We start from the raw sequence: 25,327 nt of genomic DNA on the forward strand, positions 1-25,327 counted from the left end.
TCGGTTTCCATTAGAGTTGATCTCCTCCACCCTCTCCTTTTCCCCCCATTTATGACCATTTTTAGCCACATGACTTGCTCATAATGTAACAGGCTGAAATTCTTGTAGAGATAAAGTTTTTAGAGCTATTTTATCAACTGATTATGAAATACTAGCAAGCAAATTCCTTCTACCTAGCAGGCCAATGAAGCAAAGAGAATGATAAAATGTTTCTATCTCAATGCTGCCTTTTGATCAGCCCTGCAGATTTCGGCAGTAGAAAGCATAAACAGTCACCATTACTTTATTTTTTAATCCACACTGCTTTGCTGCCCCCAGCAATCTCTTTGCCAAGAACACTATATGCTGAAGATGATGACCTGGCTGGGCAGAGGTCACCTGATCTAGGGAGAAGAGCCAAACATTCTTGAGCACAAGCCAGAGCCACTGCTTTCAGAGCTAACAGGCAGAACCCGGGCATAGCAAGATGCCCTTTCATGAACTAAACTATGATTCGGGAAGCTGATTTTAACGAGGGTGCTTGTGTGCATTCCAGAGATGCTTGTCACCAGTTAAAGACTTTCCATGTGGTACAGACCATGCAAAGGAGCTTTTCTAAAATACCCTATAGTATTGTTTTCTAAAAACATTTGGGAAGGGGACAGAAGAGTGTAAACCAGCACATTTCCTCCTTTCACAGGGACTCAAACTCCTGTTCTGTACCAAGCTTTTCTTAGGTATAGCACCAATCATGCAGCTGTGAAACATCTGATCTCCAAATGTGCCTTCCAGGCTAGACCTCCTGTCTCCTATGTATGGACTGTAGCCCTTGCCCTGTGCCTCAGTAGTACTAGGTGTACTGGGTGAGATCTGGCAGGTTGGTAGCAACATAGCTGCCAACTGGCAACTCTGTGGGGACTTTAAAACAAATATAGATGTCTGGGCCCTATCTCAGGCCTGCAGTACCAGGAACCCCAAGAGTGGGACATTCTCTCTGAATCCAGATGTGCAGCCAAAATGGAGACAGACTGCTCAGGTATTTGGATGCTACCCAGTGGACTTCAACAGCCCTATTTCAGGGACACAGACTTGGCAGACAGAAGGAAAAAAGGCCAATCCACTCACCTGAACCAGTGACAAACACACACAGACAATATGAACATGCCATCTCTGGCCAGACACCCCATTCCCAACACAAGCCCCTGACCAGAGCAACCCAGCACTGACCGAACAGCACAGTCCTCCTCCGTGACGTCCTCCACATCTGCCCAGGCATCATCTGCACCCCCTGCCAGAAAAACCTATCTGTCAGTACTGAGGCTGTGACCCAGGGCTCCACACAGGGGCTTCCTTATCAGCCTCCTTCCCTATAGTGCCAAGGGTGGGCTGGGGCAACTTGGCTCCAACCCTAAGGACACACTATGCCCCCATATGCCTGGTAGTTTTCATCTCTAAAGTGAACTCCTATTTGTCTCCTGGTCCCTGATCAAAGGAAGGCCCCTGATCTCCACCCAGCTCACTCAGACCCCCTACCCATACTACTGTGGCCATGGGTAACTTTTGTTTTGAGACGGAGTCTCGCTCTGTCACCCAGGCTAGAGTGCAATGGCGTGGTCTCAGCTCACTGCAACCTCTGCCTCCCGGGTTCAAGTGATTCTCCTGCCTCAGCCTCCTGAGTAGCTGGGATTACAGGTATGTGCCACCACGCGTGGCTATTTTTTGTGTTTTTAGTAGAGACAGGGTTTCACCATGTTGGTCAGGCTGGTCTTGATCTCCTGACCAGGTGATCCGCCCACCTCAGCCTCCCAAAGTGCTGGGATCACAGGCATGAGCCATGGCGCCCGGCCCGGGTATCTATTCTCTATGACTGGGTTCTCATTCTAGGTCAGAGGATGCTGTTCGACATTCACCTGAGAAAAAATAGTTGTAGCCTGAGCGTCCATACAGCTCTCCCCATCCAGCCAGTGTGGCCGACCTGCAAATGTGCTAGGAGAGAAATAGCATTTTCAGGGTCAGATGGTTTTCTGAAGCATGCACAGTTGAAGGAACACCTGGGACTCCTCTGATTCTTCCAGGCGAGCATAATGGGCCCAAGAGCACTCCCCTAAGTTCAGCAACAAGGCTGCGACAGTCAGTCAGAGGATGCCCAGAATCAATTCACAACCTCTACCAAGGGAGTCTCATTCCCAAACAAGAGGTGCCAGTGTTACCAACAGGATTGGATTAGATAGGGTGGTGGTTGCATATACACCACATCCTGGACATGGTATTGAACAACCCACCATCTACTCAGTGAATTTCAAAACAAGCCCATGAGGGAGATGTGGCAGGTGGCATGCATTGGTGCTGTTTCACAGATGAAGAAAAGAAAAGCAGGCTAAGAGGTTAAGTGATGTATAAGGTCATATAATGAGGGGTAAGCTGGGATTTAATCCAAACCCACTGACCTCTAAAGCCTGTGTGCTTACTGTGATTTGGAACTGTTTAGTGTAGAGTGGAACAACCTTTGCATCGGCGAGAAGGAGATGAGAAATGTTTTAGAGCTTTCTTTTCATCGCTGAAGGGATTATTGTAAGTGAATTTTGGAAACCAGGCAATTGGCATGAACTGCAGTATCTAATTGTAAGGCTACTTATTTAAATAAATTGTTCGCTGAAATCTAGTAGGGTGGGGGGAATGGGAGGAGATACCTGGTGATGGGGAGGCAAATCAGCCCAAGTTTAGCTAAAGGCTAAGAGAACATGGCCCTGTTATACCACAATGGGGAATGGGGAAGTTGTGAGGTGACAGACAGGGAGTGAAGCGCACTGCTGTGTGGGTCACACAAAGTGCTCATGGAAAGTTGGTCCCTTGAAGACTGTGAAGTACCATCTGAGGGTTTCTCCTTCTCTACCTGTAAGATAATGGGAAGGAAAGTTTTGCTGCTAAAGCAAAGAGTTGGTGCGTGGGAATGACTAGGTCACTTTCTGGCTCTCCCTGAGGTAGCAGCAGCCTAGGGGCGGGGACAGCAATAGAAGAGTTACCTGCACATATATAACCTGGGACAGAGCGAAGGAATTTACTGGTACCAGGGCAAGAGCTGGTTTGTGGATAGGTTGTCCTGGAAGCCTACGAGAAGGACTAGGGCTAGTATTTCTGCTGGCCTAAGTAGGATGTAATTCCAGTGGGAGCCACTTAACTTTCTGTGGGTCTAAAAGCAATCTGAAAATCTGATTAAAAACTATCAACTGTCTCCTGAAAAAAAAAATGTACACATCATAATTTACTTACATTTCCAGAGATTTCTGGACTCTCCCAAGTCCACTGATGAACCCATCCCCAGACCCTCTTAAAAGCCCTTGCTTTAAAGGACTCAACCACATAGTAAGGAGTAAAGTGGATGCTTCCACAGGAAAGGGCTGAGGACCCCTAAGACTCCAAAGAAAACGGGAAAGTTTGGTTTCCAAATTCAGGATGTTGACAGGGTGTGTGGCTGCCTGTTCCACTGGCATATGTATCATGGCCACCCTCCCCGCTTCATCTAAGCTGCTGGCAGCTGACCTCACTCTCCTTTGCATTGTTTCTGTTAAATCTTTCAGAGCAGATGGCTGCCTTCTTTTTGGCTGTTGAGTTCTGCGACCCTTTTACTGTTCCCAATTCTTCTTCTACATCCCTTCTATTGACCTTGTCTTTTTAGTAATTGAGGCAGCCAGACCCAGGCCAAGAAGACCCCAGAGTCACATGGAGAAGAACAAGTTGGCCAAGTCCCCAAGCGGGGCACAAGCCTCTTCAGGAAGGCCCCCTGGGGGAGGGCTGATTCCTCTTGATACACACCTGTTCCTTTGCCTCATGGTTCTGACTCATAACCCATCATCTCTGACCTTTAAGCTGGTTCCTGACTGAAAACGCAAGAATGTTCTCTATTTATGTAGTTAGGAATGGCCTACAATTCTGCCTATGGAAAAGCACTCTGTAGGATTTGCTAATTTAGTAACCTCTGACCTCTGCTCTTCACCTCTTAAACGAAAAGAAAGATGAATTGTTCCAGTTTCAATGGTCCAAAAGCCAGACACACGTGTTTGGGGAGAAAACAGTTTAAGAACTTACCCTTCAATGGTTGAACTGAGTTTTGAAAAAAAAATTTTTAATATATTTTATTTAACCCAACATATCCAAGACATTATGTCAATATGTAATGACTTTTAAAATGAGTATTTTACATTTTTTCTATTAAATCTTCAAAATTTCACATGTATTTTACACTTAAAGCGTATCTTAAGTAGGATGCAAAACTTGGGGCATTGGCTGGGCCTGGTGGTTCACACCTATAATCCCAGCACTTTGGGAGGCCAAGGCGGGCAGATCACTTGAGGCTAGGAGTCTGAGACCAGCCTGGCCAACATGGTAAAACTATGGTAAAACTCTGTCTCTACTAAAAAGACAAAAATTAGCCAAGTGTGGTGGAACGTGCCTATAATCCCAGCTACTTGGGAGGCTGAGGCACAAGAATCGCTAGAGCCCTGGAGGTGGAGGTTACACTGAGGCAAGATGGCATCACTACACTCCAGTCTGGACAACAGAGAGAAACTCTGTCTCAAAAAAAAAAAAAGGAAAAAACAACAACAAACTTTGGGCATTTCAAGAGAAATGTGGTCCCATTTCAAAGTTGTTTTTAACAACAACAAATTTTTATATTGCTTCAAGTCTTAAAAATTAAATTGAAGGCCGGGCGCGGTGGCTCATGCCTGTAATCCCAGCACTTTGGGAGGCCAAGGCGGGTGAATCACAAGGTCAGGAGTTCGAGACCAGCCTGGCCAAAATGTTGAAACCCCGTCTCTACTAAAAATACAACAATTAGCTGGGCGCAGTGGCACGCGCCTGTAATCCCAGCTACTCAGGAGGCTGAGGCAGGAGAATCTCTTGATCCTGGGAGGTGGAGGTTGCAGTGAGCCGAGATCGTGCCATTGCACTCCAGCCTGGGTGACAGAGTAAGACTCTGTTTAAAAAAAAATAAATTAAAATAAATAAATAAATAATAAATTAATAATTAAATTGAAATGAAATAAAATATAACCCTTGGTTCCTCAGTTGCACTAGCCACACTGAACTGAGTTTTGAAGGAAGCAGAACGCAAGCATTTCTTTTTCCTTAAATGTTAGACTCGGGGTGTGTGTGCAAGTTTGTTACATGGATACACTGTGTAATGCTGGGGTTAGGGCTTCCATTTTACTCATCATCCAAATGGGGAACACAGTAACCAACAGGTATTCTTCAACCCTTGCCTCCTCCTCTCTCCCCTTTCCGGAGTCCCCAGTATTTACTGTTTCCACCTTTATGACCATGCGTACCCACTATTTAGCTCCCACTTATGAATGAGAACATGTGGTATTTCATTTTCTGTTTCTGCTGGAAGCATTTAGGTTTTAAAAATGTTGGTAGTTACACGAATTTATTTATGGGGTACATGAGATATTTTGATACAGGCACACCATGCATAATGATCACATCAGGGTAAATGAGGTATCTGCCACCTCAAACATTTATCCTTTATGTTACAATCCAGTCATACTCTTATTTTTAAATAAATTATTGTTGACTGTAGTCACCCCGTTGTGTTATCAAATACTAGATCTTATTCATTCTAACTATATTTTTGTACCATTAACCACCCCCACTCCTCTCACTTGCTCCTGACAGTAGCCTTTCCCTGTCTCTGGTAACCTAATTCTACTCTCTATCTTAATGAGTTCAATTGTTTTAATTTTTTTAGCTTCCAAATAAGTGAGAACATGTTAAGTCTGTCTTTTTGTGCCTCACTTATTTCACTTAACATAACGACCTCCAGTTCTATCCATGCTGATAACAAATGAGAGGATCTTTCTTTTCATTGCTGAATGGTACTCCATTGCATACATGTACCGTATTTTCTTTATCCATTCATCTGTCGATGGACATTTAGGTTGTGGAAGCAAGCATTTCTTTTCTTTTCTTTTTTTTTAATTTATTTTTATTTAAAAAAAAATAAAGACAGGGTTTCACCATGTTGTTCAGGCTGGTCTTGAACTCCTGACCTCAGGTGATCCACTCGCCTTGGCCTCCAAAGTGCTTGGATTACAGGTGTGAGCCACCACACCTGGCCAGCAAGCATTTCTTAATACACCTCTTTCTTCTTCAACCTGGCAGAGGTTGGTGGCCCTAAAGTAGTGTTAGTAATAATGCTGCCACCATCATACTAGTTCCTAAGTGTCTACTGTGAGTCACAGGTCTGACTTGACAAAACTACACAGGCCTCTCTGCTACAGGACTTCTCAGAGCCTTAACTATATCAACAAACATTTATCAATGTACTTCATGAATGTAGTATGCAGTATTTCTAAGTCTTGACAGGGAATGCCTTTCACAAGCATATCCTTAAACTGCTGTTCTATGAAAAGACTGGTTGGAGTATCTCCTGTGCAACTAATGACAAGCACTGTGCTGCACAGAGTGGTACTCTTTAAAATGAAGCTGCAGGTCGGCACAGTGGCTCACGCCTGTACTGCCAGCACTTTGGAAGGCTGAGAAGGGTGGATAACCTGTCAGCAGTTTGAGACCAGCCTGGCCAACACAGCGAAATGCTGTCTCTACTAAAAATACAAAAATTAGCTGGGTGTGGTGGTGCACTCCTGTAGTCCCAGCTACTGAGGAGGCTGAGGCAGGAGAATAGCTTGAACTCGGGAGGCAGAGGTGGCAGTAAGCCGAGCTTGTGCCACTACATTCCAGCCTGGGTGACAGAGGGAGACTCCATCTCAAAAAAAAAAAAAAGCTGCAATAACTGCCGGGAACATGAAACCTTTTCCAAAGCGACAACACCTTTAAGATCAGTTTCTAGGACCTAACTTCCATACATACGTTTCCCTAAAACTGATCTGCCCAAGAAAGTCTTTGGGAAAGTCTCCCCTCCTACCTCCCTTTCCCAATTGCTCTTTTCCTACTTAACAAAAAAGGCACACCAGGGACTGAGACAACAGTCTCTCCCCACTGCCCTGCCCTGGACCACTGAGGCACTCAGACACTAGCTAACAAAATCAACAGACTGGGGCCGGGCGCGATGGCTCACGCCTATAATCCCAGCACTTTGGGAGGCCTGTGGTCAGGAGATTGAGACCATCCTGCCAATGTGGTAAAACCACATCTCTACTAAAATATAAAAAACGAGCCGGGCATGGTGGCACACACCTGTAGTCCCAGCTTCTCAGGAGGCTGAGGCAGGAGAATCACTTGAACCCGGGAGGAGGAGGTTTCAGTGAGCCAAGATCGCACCACTGTACTCCAGCCTGGCAACAGAGCAAGATTCCATCTCAAAAAAAAAAAAAAAAAGAAAAAGAAAGAAAAGAAATGAATAGACTGAATTCCTGTTTCCCTTCCCTTCTGAGGCTTCTTTATTCGTCCACTCTTCCTTGACCAATTTTCTCCAATTGCTATTTACATTCGGGATTTCCCCACTCTAACATCACAATGGCTCACCTAGCAAACACAAAGCCACCTTCCTTCTCAGTGTTCAGCCTTCTTCATTCAATCCCCTCCATCCTCTGCCCTGACGTGTACCCTCTACTTAGGGATGCTACTTATTCACTCTGAGCCTTTGTTTCATCTTCAATGAAATGGGCACATCCCTTACACCAAAAGATAGGTAAAAATGAAACCATATTGGTGAGTCAGATTAACAAAAGTCCTTAGAATATAATCTCCATGAGAATAAAAATTTTTGTCTGCTTTACATGCTGATGTATTTTAAGGACTGAAGCAGTGCCTGGCACATAATATACAATAAATACTTGGTGTATTATATAATTAAAAGAATTAACAAACAATATGTTAACTCACTTGATTTAATCTACTCCATAAACCTTTGAGTAGGTGATTATTATTCCCATTTTATAGGAGAGAAAAGGAGGCTTTGCATAGGCAGGAAGTAAGAGTCAAGATCTGAACCTAGGCAGTCTGGTTCTAGAACCAGACGGGGTGGGGTATGCTGTTGTGACCATCCCTTCCCTACCTAGAACCATCCCTCAGTCAGAATTGGTCTGTTTCCCTGGATTGCTTCCAACAACACGAAGCACCCAGTAACCACCCAAGGCTTGGCTACTAAACGTTGAGGGGCAAAAAAGACCCTATACTTTGCATTAAGCCAGTTACCCCAGAAGACAATCTTGGAGTATGAAACTATGGTATGGCCTTACCTTGCCCTTGAACAGGATTACTGGGCAGACAAACCGTCCTCTGCACCGGGCCATCTTGCTGCGGTGGATGAGGTCTTGCAACTTGCTCACCTGCACAGTACTCTCAAACCTAACACACAGGAAAGAGAGGCAGGTCAAGCGGACTTCGAAGTGGGTACTTTGTGTACATCTGTTTATTCACACAGACCCCCATACTAGATCTGTGAATATAATACTTGCTTGAAATTAAATGTCATTCCTAAATTTTGCATCATCTATATCTATATCTATCTATATAGATACATATGTATATATACATATCTATATATATATATAGATACATATGTATATATACATATGTATCTATCTATCTAAATATATATATATATATATATATATATATATATATTTTTTTTTTTTTTTTGAGATGGGAGTTTCACTCTTATTGCCCAGACTGGAGTACAATGGCACAATCTTGGCTCACGGCAACCTCTGCCTCCCAGGTTCAAGCCATTCTCCTGCCTCAGCCTCCCAAGTAGCTGGCTACTTTTTGTATTAGCTGGCTAATACAAAAATTAGCAGCCACCATGCCTGGCTAATTTTGTATTTTTAATAGAGACAGAGTTTCACCATGTTGACCAGGCTGGTCTCAAACTCCTGACCTCAGGCAATCCACCCACCTCGGCCTCCCAAAGTGCTGGGATTACAGGCATGAGATATAATAAGTTTTTCAGGAAAAAAGTACTAATTATAGGTATTAAAACTTGAATCGCCCTGATTTCTGAAACTTTTAAGATTACAAAAAAGTGAGTTAAATTGAAGACATACAAAAAAATTCAGAAATATACACAGAAAACTGGATATTATATCTAGGGTGTCCAATTTTTTTTTTTTTTTTTTTGAGACAGTTTCACTCTTGTTGCCCAGGCTGAGTGCAATGGTGTGATCTCAGCTCACTGCAACCTCCACCTCCTGGGTTCAGGCAATTCTCCTGCCTCAGCCTCTCGAGTGGCTGGGATTACAGGTGTGCGCCACCACGCCCAGCTAATTTTGTATTTTTAGTAGAGACAGGGTTTCTCCATGTTGGTCAGGCTGGTCTTGAACTCCCAACCTCAGGTGATCCACCTGTCTTGGCCTCCCAAAGTGCTAGGATTATTGGCGTGAGCCACCACACTCGACCTAGGGTATCCAGTTTTTAATTCCCAGGATAAGCCCTGGTATGCCCCAGGGACTCTCCCTGGAAATCACAGGACCATTTTTGTGATTATTTATCTATTTATTTTTTGCATAACTCTGAATACAGATTTTTATGGTCTTTTAGAGCAAGCAGTCCCCAACCCCTGGGCTCCAGACCAGTACAAGTGTGTGCCCCGTTAGGAACCAGGCTGCACAGCAGGAGGTGAGCAGCGGGCAAGTGAGCATTACCACCTCCTGCCAGATCATCAGCAGTGGCATTATATTCTCATAGGAGCTTGAACCCTATTGTGAACTGCACATGTGAGGGATTTAGGTTGCAGAGAATCTAATGCCTCATGATCTGAGATGGAACAGTTTCATCTGAAACCATTTCCCCCACCCTGCTGTGGAAAAATTGTTTTCCATGAAACCAGTCCCTGGTGCCAAAAAGGTTGGGGACCGCTGTTTCAGAGGGCAGAATAAAATGACATTTATTGGTCCACATGGCTCAAAGCCTCTGCTTTCACAGTCCATACAGCCAACAACAGTGCAGAGCAAAAGATGCAAAAGAAAAGCCCTGTGTGACACAGGGACGTGCAGTAGTTAACTCACTGGGGCTTGGTAAGCGAGCTTCTAGAACATGAAAGAGTCAGGTTTAGAAGTGAGCTCCAACAAGTCACACCCATATCAAATCGCACTTCCCTAAAATAAGGGTCTACTCTCATAAACTCACCAACCAACCTTTGGCAAGGCTCACATCAGCCAGTCAGAGCTTCTGGTAGCAAGAGAAACAAGAGGGAGGAAAGTTAGACCAGGAAGCTTTCCCAGCTACACAGAGTAACCAAGTAGAAAGATGGAAAGACGCTCATGTTCCTTCTTTAAAAGGGTTGACCTTTCAGATCAACTCCTAGAGGGAATTTAATTTCTTCCACATCCTAATCCTTCTAGGGATCTGCAAGTTATTACACAGCTCCTCTTGTACACATCCACTCAAATATTTTCAGAAGGAATAAATCAGTGACTCCCACATACCTGTGATACCTCTTTAAATGCATCTGGATGCTGTTGGGGGTTAATAAAAACACAAAGTCTTTAAAACACTGCTGAATGCTTAGTTAAAATATATCCATAGGCCGGGTGTGGGTGGCTCACACCTGTAATCCTAGCACTTTGGGAGGCCAAGGCGGGCAAATGACTTGAGGTCAGGAGTTCAAAACCAGCCTGGCTAACATGGTGAAACCTTGTCTCTACTAAAAATACAAAAAAATTAGCCAGGCGTGGTGGCAGGTGCCTGTAATCCCAGCTACTTGGGAGGTTGAGGCAGGAGAATTGCTTGAACCCGGGAGGCAGAGGTCACAGTGAGCCGAGATCGTGCCACTGCACTCCAGACTGAGCGACAGAGCAAGACTCCATCTCAAAAAAATATATAGATGTAGATATAGATATAGATATAACTATATATAGGTGATTGTGGCTTGACAATATAACTACCATCAAAAGGGGGTCTGAAAAAGAAGACTTCAAATACGAACTAGAATCAACAGTTTGATGATCTTGGAAAGAGAACAAAGGGATATAAAAACAAGATTGAATTTCCCATGGTGTCTTTTCCTGTAAGGTATAATTTTTGTAATTAATTTTTTTCTCTGTTGAATGAAGAATGGCAAACTTGAAAAGGCTAGGGGTGCCTTTGCAAAGTGCCCATAGGGTGACAACAACCCACCAGGCAGCCCTAAGCACACAAGCTCATGGAGAACCAGAGTGTGCTGCCTTCCCTTCACTCAGTTTCTCTATGAAATCAAAAGGCACGACAGTACCAATTAATTGCCTAATTAGACTCCATGAGAACATAAAACTGAGCACCTTTAGAACTGCCACAGTGGCCTTCCTCCCACTGACTTAGCCCACAGCCAATGTTGCTGATCTGGTCAGCACCATCTGCTGCAGTGGACTCTCACTTAGCTCACACCAGCCCTCTGAACCCTAAGTGCCTACATCTGATTTTCCCAGGTAGAGTTCTCTCCTCAAAACCAAGGTGGATTTCTCATGTCAAACTTCTGTTAAAAACAAATAAACAAAAATCCCTGGTGGAGAACACATCAGCATTTTCCTCTAGGGAGGTCTTTTAATGTAATGACCCACCCTTTCTTGTTACACCAGCCAGTGGTTCCTTTACTGGTTCCCCTATATCAAGAATCAATTCAGTTTCTGTTCTCTCACTAGTTCCTGTTTTTATTTTTATTACCTCCTGTCCTTCGGATTCTTTTATTACAGTGCTAAACAAAGAGCTGTGTCTGGCACATAGTACTCACATTTGAAGGAATAAATGTAGGCTTCTGTATTTACATTTGTAATGTATGCACTGAAATCTCTGGCAAGACGTTACCAGGTAGTAAGATTTTGTTTTTGTTTTTTCCTGACAAGGTCTTCCTCTGTTGCCCAGGCTGTAGTGCAGTGGCATGATCATGGTTCACTGCAGCCTTGACTTCCTGGGCTCAGGTGATCCTCCCACCTCAGCATCCCAGGCAGCTGGGACTACAGGCACATGTTAGCACGCCTGTTTAATGCTTTGTATTTTTTGGTGCAACAAGGTCTCACCGGGATAGTCTCAAACTCCTGGGCTCAAGTGAAATGCCCATCTCGGCCTCCCAAGTAGCTAGGATTATAGGCATGAGCTACCATGCCCAGCCAAACTATTTTCAAATACAGAAGAAAATGCTGTTGTCACATGTCACATATTTCCAACAGGAAGCCTTCCCAATCAACCTGGTTTAGTGCTTACCAAAACAACCAAACTAGGTTGGTTGTTCCTATGATATGCACCAAAACTTCCTGAGACAAATATCACTGCTGCTATTATTTAATAGGTAAGAGGCACAAAGCAGAGCTTACACCTACATGATCTCACTCAGGCCTCACTAACCCTATTTTACAGATGAAGCAGTTTAATGAGATGGAATCTCTAGCCCAAAGTCATAGAACAGATAAACAGGGTAGCTGAGATTCTAAACCCTGGTGGGTAGCCGCTGGGCCCATGGTTTTACTCACTATTCCACAGTGCCTCACCTGTACTTCCCCTCAGTCCATCTCTTATTAGACTGTTATTGCTTCTTTATTGGACTCTGTTTCCCACTAGACCTAATGGTAGGGACTTCATCTGTCTGGCTTCCAACTCGATCCCTGGGATCTACGACACAGCTGCAGCTGAATGAACACTGTTGACAAACATGTCTTGGCTATTCAGAGATCCCTGTCCAGGCTTCTATTCCCAGATTATGAACCAAATTGGAGAGGCTCCTTAACAGGACCAAAACATTGCTTAAATCCAATTCTACCCTGTTTAGCTCAGTCTATTCAGTATATGAGTAACAGCAAAGCCAGACAGTAGAAAAGCAAAAAATTATATTTCTTCCCACCCAAACATACCCAAAGTTCTCGCTTTCAACAAGTAGGCATCACTCACTCAATTATCACTTCAGTAACACTTCAAGGCCTTGCAAGGAGTGAAAAATAAAGACAAACTCCTCTAAGGTTAATGATGTTCCATAGTGGCCTTGGCCTGACTCAAAGGTTCCGCTAGACAAGGTGGGAGAGCCGTGGTGGTGAAAGAAAAGGCAGACAGGTGGATAGAGTAGAATCAGGAAATCTAGCTTTTAACCCCACTCTACTTACTATCCCTGTGATATTGGGCAAAGGCAAGTTACTTCTCTGGGCTTCAATTTCATCTATAAAAGAGTGGTGATACTGTCTTCTTCGCTGGGTAGTTGTAGGGCTTAAGTAAGCTAGTGTGTAAATCCTTAACAGCTGCCAAACAGCAGGTGCTCAATAAATATTAGTTTCCTTCTCCTTAAGGGATCAACACTAAACTTGTTTCCTTCCATAAAAAGCTTCCACAAGGCAACCACGACTAGGTTCCTCAATGTACTATTATGTTACCACAGAGTAACATTTGGTATTACCTGAGAGGTTGTTAGAATATGCCAAATCTCAGGCCCCACTTCAGGCAAGATCCCCAGTTGATTCACTCACAAAATCAACATAGAAAAGAACCACTTTGCTGGGTGCGGTGGCTCACACCTCTAATCCCAACACTTTGAGAGGCTGAGGTAAGGAAATCCGTTGAGCTCAGGAGTTTGAGACCCTCCTGGGCAAGGTAGTGAGGTCTTGTCTCTACTAAAAATTAAAGAAAAAATCAGCTGGGAGTGGTGGTATATGCCTGTATTCCCAGCTACTTGTGAGCCTGAAGTGGGAGAATCCCTTGAGCCTGGGAAATCAAGGCTGCAGCAAGCCATGACTGTGCCACTGCACTCCCGAACCTGTCTTAATAAAAAACAAAAAACCCACCTTGATTATAGCTGAGCTTAATATCAGAATACCATCATCAGGGCACAGAGGTAAAACCACCAGCCAGCCAGCACTGGAAAGGGTAGGAAGAAGAGGAAGGAGGAAAAGGGCAAGGCAAAAACAAACAAAAACAAAAATCAAAAAACAAAAAAACTCCACTTGTTCAGAAACTTTAGCTTAAAGGTTTACAGAAACTAAGTTTACCTGGTGGGGTGTGGTGGCTCATGGCTGTATTCCCAGCACTGTGGGAGACCAAGGCAGGCAGATTGTTTGAGCCCAGGAGTTTGAGACTAGCCTGGCCATTATGGCAAAACCCCATGTGTACTAAAATACAAAAATCACCCAGGTGTGGTGGCATGTGCCTGTAATCCCAGCTTCTTGGGAGGCTGAGGCAGGAGAATCGCTTGAACCCAGGAGGCAAAGGTTACAGTGAGCCAAGATGACATCAGAAAGAACAGAACAGAACAGAACAAAACTAAGTTTACCTAACTCTGGAAGGAGGAATTAGGGAAGAGCTAAGAACCATAAATAATGAGGCCATAATAAAGCCTTTCTTTAGGCTTGGAGATCCCGAGTTCTTAGGTTACACAACTGAGCATGGATACAATTTCTGTCATCTATATACAAGAGTCCTTAACACTCTTTTCTTAGAGAACCCTATTACAACATTGTGAAATGGGCACTCTTTTTTTTTTTTTTTGAGACAAGGTCTCACTGTGTCACCACACTGGAGTGCAGTGGCATGATCTTGGCACACTGCAATCCCTGCCTCCTGGATTCAAGCAATTCTCCTGCCTCAGCCTCCTGAGTAACTGAGATTACAAGCATGTGCCACCACATCCAGCTAATTTTTGTATTTTTAGTAGAGATGGGGTTTCACCATGTCGGCCAGGATGGTCTCAATCACCTGACCTCGTGATCCACCCGCCTCGGCCTCTCAAAGTGCTGGGATTATAGGCATGAGCAACCACACCTGGCTGAAACGGGCACTTGTACAAACTTCCCCACTTTACAGATGAGGAAACGAAGGCTTAGTGCTTAAACTCCTCCTACTGGGTTGTTCCTCTGCTGTAAACCTTCGCTGGCTCCCCATTACCTACAGCAACTGTTCTCAAGCTATAGTGTATTTAAGATATCAAGGGAGCTCCCATAAAATGTAGATTCTGGAAATTCTGATTCAGAAGACCCAGGAGAGGCTCTAGAATCTGTAATTTTTTTTTTTTTTTCAGATGGAGTCTTGCTCTTGCTCTGTTGCCCAGGCTGGAGAGAATTGGCATTATCTTGGCTCACTACAACCTCCACCTCCTGGGTTCAAGTGATTCTCCTGCCTCGGCCACCCGAGTAGCTGATATTACAAGTGCCCGCCACCATGTCTGGCTGATTTTTCTATTTTTAGTACAGAGGGTTTCATCATGTTGGCTGGGCTAGTCTTGAACTCCAAACCTCAGGTGATCCACCCAAAGGAGGCTGGCATTACAGATATAAGCCACCATGCAAGGCCAAGAATTTGCAATCTTAGTAAGTACTCAGGAGTTCCTAGCACAGTAAAACCACTGATACCCACACACAATCCACAAGTTCACACTCTTTGGCGTGATGATTAAGACCCTATATGAGCTGATTCCCAAGGACATTTCAGGGAAACTCCCGTTCATCCTTCTAATTCCAGTTATTCCCAGGCACACAAACACCAGGCAGAATTAACCATTGTCCTCAGCTGGCCTATAGCAGCGCTTCTCAAACCTGGTATTGCATTTGAATCACCTGGACATCTTGTTCTGTTGTGATTCTGGCTCAGTGGCTCTGGAGCCTGAGCTTCTGCGTTTCTTTTTTTTTTTTTTTTTTTTTTTTGAGACAGCGTTTCGCTCTTGTTACCCAGGCTGGAGTGCAATGGCGCGATCTCGGCTCACCGCAACCTCCGCCTCCTGGGTTCAGGCAATTCTCCTGCCTCAGCCTCCTGAGTAGCTGGGATTACAGGCACGTGCCACCATGCCCAGCTAATTTTTTGTATTTTTAGTAGAGACGGGGTTTCACTATGTTGACCGGGATGGTCTCGATCTCTCGACCTCGTGATCCACCCGCCTCGGCCTCCCAAAGTGCTGGGCTTCTGCGTTTCTAACAAGTTATCGAGTGCACTGATAGTTTTGCATTGAGTAGCAAGGGCCTCCTGCACTATTCAGCACGACTACTGTGGTAGTACTCACAACATTTCACCCATGGGGCTAAGATTTCACAGAGAGTGCTGACAATGGCTCCTGAAATTCCCTTAAAATCAGCAGGAAGTAGGGAGATTAGGGGAGCAAACTCTGAAATCAACATACAGCACTTCCTAGAGCCTCATGCTGTGCTTACTTATCAGTATCAACTATACCATTCACCAACTACCCAGAGGCCACATCCTGCACCAAGCTTTCTGTTCTGGTATAAACTGTTATCCCACATAAGGTACTCAGGTTGCTCACCACAAATGGTAGCTTTTATTTCTAATTCTTAAAACATATACATCAGGCTTTTATCAGCCCTATTTATCATCTGGACTGCACTACCACTTTTCTAAAAGTTTAATTAGTCCTTAAAAGGACTAATTAACATGAGGTAGAGAATTACCAATAAGAAAACTAAGGACAAAGTAGATTGATAACTTGCCCAGCATCCATTACACAGTCAGCAACAGGGGAATCCGGGATATGAACTTGACTCTAGACAGTCTGACTCTAGACCTTAGGCTCTTAAGTGCTACACATAGTAAACGCTGGTAAGCCTGTCTTGACACAGTGTACCTCCCACCCACTCTCTCTAAAAAAAGGACACTGATGTTCAGAGAAGTCAAATATGAAGTTAGCTGTCTTAGGACAATGAGCTCTAGGGTGGAAGTGAAAGAGAAGTCAAGGGTGGTTACTCCCAACCCCTCATTCTATGCCATGCCACCTTGCCAGTCTGACTTGTCCAACCTTGAAGTAAATAAAAATGCCAATAAGGCTTAACACCTGAGGAAGTGAGTATGCCCTGCCCAGCTGCAGACTTCCTGGCCACAGGGATTAGCTGCCAGGGCCTCCCCAGACATGCACACTACGGTCACATGATGCTCACGTGTCTTTCTCCTTCTCAGAACTCTCGTATTCCAGGAACACGATGTGCCGGGGATAGTGGCCGCAGATATCCCCATTTATGTTTGGAATCACGCTGAAACAGTAGTCTCGGCCAAACAGCTCCAGACATCTCTTTTCAATGCGCTCAACCTGCACGGAGAAGGAGACCAGAACACAAAGACAATTCTGGGGTTCTGAGGGTGAGAATTAGGAGGTCCATGACCTGGGAGGTCACTTGGAAAGACATGTACCTCAGTAATGATTACTCCATGCTGGGAAGATGTGATGCTAGGCCACAGGCCCTATATGTAATTCATTAACCCATATATTGTATGCTCCAGGAAGGATCCTTAACTCCCTAACAATGAATCTGAAATTGTAGGCGTTGAGCATTCCCAGGAGAGGATTACAGCTTTCATTAGATTCAAAGAGGCCTACAACCCATAAAACATAACTCTTGCTGCAGGTTACTGAAACTGGCACTAATCCACTACCATCCTTGGTCAGCTTCCCCATTTTTTTTTTTTTTTTTCTTTTTTTTTTGAGACAGAGTCTCGCTCTGTCGCCCAGGCTGGAGAGCAGTGGCAGGATCTCAGCTCACTGTAACCTCAGTCTCCTGGGGTCAAGTAAGCATATCTAGCTAATTTTTATATTTTTAGTAGAGATGGGGGTTTTTACCATGTTGGCCAGGCAGGTCTTAAACTCCTGACCTCAGGTGTTCTACCCGCCTCAGCCTCCCAGGTGTGAGCCACAGTGCCTGGCCTCTTCCCCATTCTTTTTTTTAACAAAATTTTTTTAGTACAGATGAAATCTATGTTTCCAGGCTGGTCTCGAACTCCTGGGCTGAAACAATCTACCTGCCATGGCCTCTCAAAGTGCTAGGATTACAGGTGTGAGCCACGGTACTGGCCCTTTTCCCATTTCTTTAGCCATAGACTAGTACCCACAAGCTCTAGTCCACGTAATCAGTAAAAGCTTCAAAGTCTCCATATACATGACTCACTTGTGAAACAGAAGAAACAGCTCCTCCTAAAATTGCTTGTTTTGTTCAAAGTTCAGAGAAAAACGCACTAGTAAAAAAAGGCATAAGAACTGTAACATGAAGAAGTTTGCAAGAGGGCAGGGGGCAGTGACTCATGACTGTAATCTCAGAACTTTGGGAGGCATGGAGGTGGGCAGATCACTTGAGGTCAGGAGACCAGCTTGGCCAACATGGTGAAACCCTATCTCCACTAAAAATATAAAAATTAGCCAGGCATGGTGGTATGTGCTGTAGTCCCAGCTACTAGGGAGGCTAAGGCAGGAGGATTGCTTGAAGCCAGGAGGTGGAAGTTGTAGTGAGCCACGATCACAGCACTGCACACCAACCTGGGTGACAGAACAAGACTCCGTCTCAAAAAAAAAAAAAAAAAAGTAGTTTGCAAGATGTTAGTCCAAAAATAGTGAGTTATCTCAATTGATTGTTCAGTTACAGATCTAACAGATCTAACTCCCTATTCTGCCTGAATAAATATACATATATATATATGTTTGCAGGAGGCTGGGAAGCCTGGAGAGATATTAAGGCCAGCTGCAGTGGATATCAGGTAACTTATGACAACCCCTATCTTCAGGGTCATGTAAGTTGGAAGAGGGGTCCAGAAAAGACCCTCCTTGGCCAGGCGTGATAGCTCATGCCTGTAATCCCAGCACTTTGGGAGGCCGAGGCAGGAGAATTGCTTAAGCCTAGGAGTTTGAGACCAGCCAGGTCTCATACCTGAGACCCTGTCTCTACGAAAATTAAAAACTTAGCCAGGTATAGTGTGTGTGCCTGTGGTCCCAGGTACTTGGGAAGCTTAAGTGGGAGGATCGCTTAAGCCCAAGAGTTCAAGGCTGCAGTGAGCCACGATTGTACCACTGCATTCCAGGCTGGGCAACAGAGTGAGACCTTGTCTCAAAAAAAAAAAAAAAAAAAAAAGTCGGGGGGAGCGGGCAGATGCGGTGCTTCACACCTGTAATCCCAACACTTTGGGAGGCCAAGCAGGTGAATCACCTGAGCTCAGGAGTTTAAGACCAGCCTGGCCAACATGGTGAAACTCCATCTCTACTGAAAAATACAATAATTAGCCAGACGTGGTGGTGGGCTCCTGTAATACCAATTACTTGGGAGGCTGAGAGGCAGGGAGAATTGCTTGAACCAGGGAGGTGGAGGTTGCAGTAAACCGAGATTGCACCACTGCACTCCAGCATAGGCGACGAAGTGAGACTCCCTCTCCAGGAAAAAAAAAAAAAAAAAAAAGCAAATTCCAAGATCCCACCCCCAGAAATTCTGACTTGGTAGGATTGGGTGATCCACCCACTTTGACGCCTCCCAAAGTTCTGGGATTACAGTCGTGAGTCTGACTTGGTAGGACTGGGTGGATTTAAGGAATCTCTGGTTTCACAAAGTACCCCACAAGCATAAATTTTAAAAGTATCCCAGATAGGCCGGGCTCGGTGGCTCAAGCCTGTAATCCCAGCACTTTGGGAGGCCGAGGCGGGTGGATCACGAGGTCGAGAGATCGAGACCATCTTGGTCAACATAGTGAAACCCTGTCTCTACTAAAAATACAAAACACTAGCTGGGCATGGTGGCAGGTGCCTGTAATCCCAGCTACTTAGGAGGCTGAGGCAGGAGAATTGCCTGAGCCCAGGAGGCAGAGGTTGCGGTGAGCCGAGATCGCGCCATTGCACTCCAGCCTGGGTAACGAGAGCGAAACTCCGTCTCAAAAAAAAAAAAAAAAGTATCCCAGATAATTCTGAAACAGGTGGCTCCCAAGACTACACTAGGAAAAGTTACTTGGCCATTTGGAGAGTGAGGAAGCCCAATCCTTACTGAACTCTTCCCTGGGTTACTTCAGAGACTACCCGATGGCCAACTACAGAATCACAACTCAGGGTAACCTCTGGGGCCAAACCAAAATTCTGTGGTGCGGGATGGTACAGAATTCCACTGGAAAACTTAGAGCTATAGCTGCCAAAACCACGTGGGGGAATGAGACGGCAGGGTCAGCAAGATTCCCAGTGCACTGCCAGTCAGTGGTTAGGGTGCGGATGGCCTGAGGTGACAGGAAGCCCTCCAGGTCTGGCGATAAGATGATTGAGTGGAAATTCCAAAGGGAGGAAAAAGAGGAACTGAAACCTGCTTTCGATAAAGGAACTGAGAGGGAGTGTGGGTTATCTTCCTGCTCCATAGGGGAAGGAAAGAAATGGGCCTAAGTCATGCTGAGACCTTATAAGGGGGTAACACACTGGGTTCACCTCCTGGCTCCATTCTGACCTGGAGGAATCGTCTATTTTTCTTAGATTTGAAGGTTTTTACCCTGACACAACTCATCCTAAGGCATCTGAAGCAGGGAATAGGCCTTCCTTAGCTCCTCCTACCTGATATTTGAACCTGGCCCCTCAGCTTGACCTCTGATCTCCAGACCCCCTTCTCAAACAAAAAGGATCTCTTTGCTGGGTTCATTTTCATCCCAGTTCCTCCTTCTACGGTTGTCAAGTCCGAGTCTTATACTCCAGGTCCAAACGCTGGAGAGCTCCCCTCTTTCCCCTGTTCCTCAGCGGCGAGATCCTACTCCTACCTTTCTCTGACCCCTGGCCTCAGCCTTTTCTCTGTAACTCCCCAAGTTAGGGACCTTCACCAGCTCATCGCGCCTCCAGTCTCACCTTAGAGCCACCGGTCCCGCTGCATTCCTTGGCCCGGTACTGAGTCCGGGAGAACTCCTCCAGCAGCTCCCCGAGCCCCGGCTCCTGCGGCGGCGGGTTGCCCGAAGAAGCCGAGGACCCCGCCGAGGAGGCGGCGGCGGCGGCCCGAGCGCCCGCCATGGCCCAGCCCCGCGTCCCCTCAGTGTGCCCCAGGCCGGCCCATGGCACCTGGTGGTACTAACACCGACACTGGGACCTCGAGAACCCGCTCAGCCACCGCCTTCTACTTCCACTTCCGGCCCCGCCCCGTCCCGACGGATGTTTACTCCGGACGTGACCAATCGGAGCTCGCGGCTTGCGCCCCGCCTACGATTACCGGCCCGCCCCCAGCGCGGCGCGATCCAAGTGGCCTCCAGGGAGGGGGCCGAGGCCACTCGAAGATACCGCGTGTTCCTCCCCAAGGGGTTTCCCCTGGGGAAGCCGGGCTCAACCATTGGGCTGCCGGGGGGGGGGCGGTGCTAGCAGGAAGGAACCATTGGAAAGAACCAGAGTAAAAGTGGAATCAACAATTATACGGAGGCTGGGCCTAGTGGCTCACACCTGTAACTCCAGCACTTTGGGAAGCCGAGGCGCGCGGATCACTTGAGGCCAAGAGTTCGAGACCTACCTGGCCAACATGGTGAAACCATGTTGATCTACTAAAAATACAAAAATTGGCCGGGCGCGGTGACACCCGCGGGTAATCCCAGCTACTTGGGAGGCTGAGGCAGCAGAATCGCTTAAACCCACGAGGTGGAGGTTGCAGTGAGCCGAAATTGAACCACTGCACTCCTGCCTGGGCGACAGAGTGAGACTGTGTTTAAAAAAAAAAAAAAAATTACAGGGAGAGGAGGAGGGAACACTTAGAGGCCACAAATCAGTACTAGAAACCATAATGGCAATGGTAACCAATATTAAAACAACATTTCATAAAGCACTTTTCTCCCCCCGCTCCTCACAACATCCCTGTGACTACAGTGCATTATATCATCAGCCCTATTTTATTGAGACAGAGACTGGGAGTCAGGGAGGTGAAGTGACTGCCTTGAAATTCTGAGATGAAAAGCCTCGTGTTATTATTATTAATAATAATAGAATATTACAGACATTCGAGAAAGTGATGACAATAGTATAATGAATCCTCATGTACCCATTAACTGGTTTGCAACAATAATCACCATCTGCTTATCTATCCTGTTTAAGCAATCCCTTCCCATCCAGGGAATTATTTTAAAGCAAATCCCAGACATCACTTTATCTCATCTGTGAATGCTGAAGCATTTATTGCCAACAGATTAGTACTTAAAAAAAAAAAAAAAGCATAACCACAAGGCCATTAACATACCTAAGAAAATTAACAATATTCCTTAATGTGGTCTAATACCCAGTCTGGGTTCCATTTTCTCAGATTGTCTCACAAATGTAATTGGCTTTTGGTAAACTTTTAATAAAAGTATGATATGTACACCAGCACACCGGAAGCCCCCTCCTGCCCACTTTCAGTCACTATCTACCCATTCACCAACAACTGCTCACCACCCTGCCCCCCCTCACGGGTAATCACTAACCTGGCTTCTAGAGTTTTAATACTGTAGATTCTTTTCTTTTTTTTTTTTTTTTTTTGAGACAGAGTCTTGCTCTGTTGTCAGGGCTGAGTGCAGTGGGGCGATCTTCGCTCATTGCAACCTCCGCCTCCCGGGTTCAAGTGATTCTTCTGCCTCAGCCTCCCGAGTAGCTGAGACTACAGGTGCGTGCAACCACACCCAGCTAATTTTTGTATTTTTAGTAGAGTTGGGCTTTCACCATGTTGGCCAGGATGGTCTTGATCTCTTGACCTCGTGATCTGCCCACCTCAGCCTCCCAAAGTGCTGGGATTACAGGCATGAGCCACTGTGCTCAGCCGATTCATTTTTAATTTGATTTTTGTTGTTGTTGTTGTTGCCTAAGCTGGAGTATAGTGGCATGATCATGGCTCACTGCAGCCTCCAGCTCCTGGCCTCAAGCAATCCTCCTGCCTCAGCCTTCCCAGTAGCTGTGACTATAGGCATGCAACACTACACTCAGCTACTTTTTGTATTTTTTTTTTTTTTTTTTGTAGAGTCCAAGTCTCACCATGTTGCCTAGGCTGGTCTCAAACTCCTGGGCTCAAGCGATCCTTCTGCCTCTGCCTCCCAAAATGCTGAGATTACAGGTCTGAGCCACTGCTCCTGGCTGGTAGATATTTTTTGACAGACAAATCTATATACACATTTATCTTAAGCACCAAGGAATGAAATTGATGGATTATATGGTGTTAAAGAAAAATAAGAGGCTGCGCATGGCAGCTCATTCCTGTAATCCCAGCACTTTGGAAGGCCAAGTCAATCTGAGCCCAGGAGTTTGAGACCAGGCTGGGCAACAGGACGAGACCCTGTCTCTACAAGAAAATCAGTGGGGTGTGGTGGAGCACATTGAGAGGCTACTTGGGAGGCTGAGGTGGAAGAGGATCACTTGAGCCTGGGAGGTCGAGGCTGCAGTAAACTGTGATCATGAAACTATACTCCAGCCTGGGTGACAGAGCGAGATTCTCGAGACTCTGTCTCAAAAAAAAAAAAAAAAAAAGAAAAGAAAAGAAAAAGAAAGTTATAGAAGGCCATGATTTTGGACAAAGCTCCTGCACTAGATCCTAACTAACCAGACTAAGAACCAGAATGGAGTAATTCCTACTAAAGTCACATCTGACCAAGCTGAAACTAAATTATGTGACCTTCAGAGAAATCTGGAGTGATAACAGTGATATCTCAATAAGCAAATGAAGTTTCCTCTGCCTTTTTTTTTTCTTTTCTTTTTTAAGACGGGGTTTCACCATGTTGGTCAGGCTGGTCTTGAACTCCCGACCTCAGGTGATCCTCCCACCTTGGCCTACAAAGTGGTTGGATTACAGGCGTGAGCCACCACGCCAGGCCTCCTCTGCCTTTAATCCTTACAACGAAAGTAACCTGACGTTAACCAATCCGCTCTTTTTTTTTCTTTTAGTTTTATTTATTTATTTTTTTGAGATGGAGTCCTGCTCTGTCTCCCAGGCTGAAGTGCAGTGGTGCAATCTAGGCTCACTGTAATCTCCGCCTCCCGGGTTCATGCAATTCTCCTGCCTCAACCTCCAGAGTAGCTGGGATTATAAGTACCCACTGCCATGCCCTGGTAATTTTTCTGTATTTTTAGAGGAGATGTTTTTCACCATATTGACCAGGCTGGTCTCAAACTCCTGACCTCAGGTGATCCACCCACCTTGGCCTCCCAATCCATTATTTTTCTATCATTCTGTTTCCTTGTTCTTGCCCTAGAAGGAAGTAACTTTGAAATGACCAATCCACTTTGTGTTCTTTATTTGTGCTTTCTTCAGCCCTTTTCTGTCTATAAAACCAGCCTCCTTCAAAATATGGTATTTTAGAATGAGATCCTGCCTAGTTCTAGAATAAAAAATTGGCTAGAAATGGTGTCCCGCGCCTGTAATCCCAGCACTTTGGGAGGCCAAGGGTGGTGAGTGGGGATTACCTGAGGTCAGGAGTTTGAGACCAGCGTGGCCAACATGGTGAAACCTTGTCTCTACTAAAAATACAAACATTAGCTGGGCTTGGTGGCACCTGCCTGCAATTCCAGCTACTCAGGAGGCTGAGGCGAGAGAATCGCTTGAACTCAGGAGGTGGAGGTTGCAGTGAGCCAAGATTGCGCTACTGCACTCCAGCCCAGGCGACAGAGCGATACTCCGACTCAAAAACAATAAAATAAAATAAAAAATAAAGCCAATTAAGATATTTAAGTTGCATTTTTATCTTTTGACAAGGATGAAAGTGTAACTTTCTAAGAGTTTTCCTAGGCGGTTGTGCCATTTACATTGCCTCCTGCAACTTAGCAGAGTTCTAGTTGCTCTGTGTCCTTTTCAATGTTTGGTAATTTTTATTTTAGTTTTTCTGGTGAGAATGTACTGGTATCTTTTTTGTTTTTTCCTCATACTAGTTTACACTTTGGAAGAATGTAGTGGTATTTTATTGTGCTTTTGTTGTTGCTGAGACAGGGGCTTGCTCTGTCCCTGAGGATGGAGTGCAGTGGCTTGATCTCGGCTCACTGCAGCTTTCACATCTGGGTCCAAGTGATTCTCCCACCAGAGCCTCTGAGTAGCTGGAACCACAGACACGTGCCACTGCACCCAACTAATTTTTAAATTATCTGTAGAGACAAGGTCTTGCTATGTTGTCCAATCCGATCTTGAACTCCTGGGCTCAAGTGAACCGCCTCAGCCTCCCGAAGTGCTGGGATTACAGGCATGAGCCACTGATGCCCAGCCCTGTTGTGCTTTTAAAAAATCAACTTTGTTGAGGTATGAATACATAGAATAAAATTCATCCTCTTTAATTGTATATTGTGATGGGTGCTGCCAAATTACAATATCACCAAATTGTAAAATCTCGTAATCAAGATACTGAACATGTATATTACCCCCAGAGAGTTCCCTTGAGTCCCACCTCAGTCCACTCCACCTCTACCCCCAGCCCCAGGCAACAACTGATTTGCTTTCTGTCACTAGCCTTCCTATAAATGGAATCATACCCTGTGTACTCTGTGTTCTTTCAGCATAGCTAATTTTGGTTTCAATTTGCATTTCCCTGATTAATGAAGTTGATCACCTTTTCACGTATTTATTGCTCATTTGAATATACTCTTGGGTAGTGATCATTAATATCTTTTGCCCATTTTTCTGGTGGGTTGTCTGTATTTTTTATTTTGTATAAGATGTTTGAATATTCTGGACATGAGTTCTTTTGAAATTGCCATTACAAAATTATAACCGACAGTGAAAGAGATCTGACTTAACCA

The 25,327-nt window shown here is 45.2% G+C and overlaps 1 protein-coding gene across 14 annotated transcripts in view; it reads right to left on the reverse strand.

Annotated features, from left to right (window-relative positions):
• The window catches only part of MTMR14 (myotubularin related protein 14), a 52,680-nt gene extending 31,943 nt beyond the window's left edge, over positions 1-20,737 (reverse strand). For 7 of the 14 annotated variants that reach the window (XR_012518887.1, XM_074404827.1, XM_074404826.1 and 4 more), the window contains exons 1-5: positions 20,456-20,737; positions 16,770-16,918; positions 8,181-8,289; positions 1,890-1,965; positions 1,207-1,267 (exon numbers count right to left, since the gene is read on the reverse strand). Coding sequence is in view for 7 of the 14 variants with exons in the window: in XM_074404827.1 (XP_074260928.1) it covers positions 1,207-1,267; positions 1,890-1,965; positions 8,181-8,289; positions 16,770-16,918; positions 20,456-20,614 (554 nt within the window). In the remaining 7 variants the exon portion in view is untranslated. Of the gene's footprint in view, positions 1-1,206; positions 1,268-1,889; positions 1,966-8,180; positions 8,290-13,679; positions 15,606-16,769; positions 16,919-20,455 lie in introns of those variants that run through there. The other 7 variants (XM_074404832.1, XM_074404830.1, XM_074404828.1 and 4 more) reach the window with 3 other exon arrangements.
• Positions 20,738-25,327: the final 4,590 nt, after the last annotated feature.

Source organism: Saimiri boliviensis, chromosome 8 (genome assembly GCF_048565385.1).
Source record: "Saimiri boliviensis isolate mSaiBol1 chromosome 8, mSaiBol1.pri, whole genome shotgun sequence".
NCBI lineage: Eukaryota > Metazoa > Chordata > Mammalia > Primates > Cebidae > Saimiri > Saimiri boliviensis.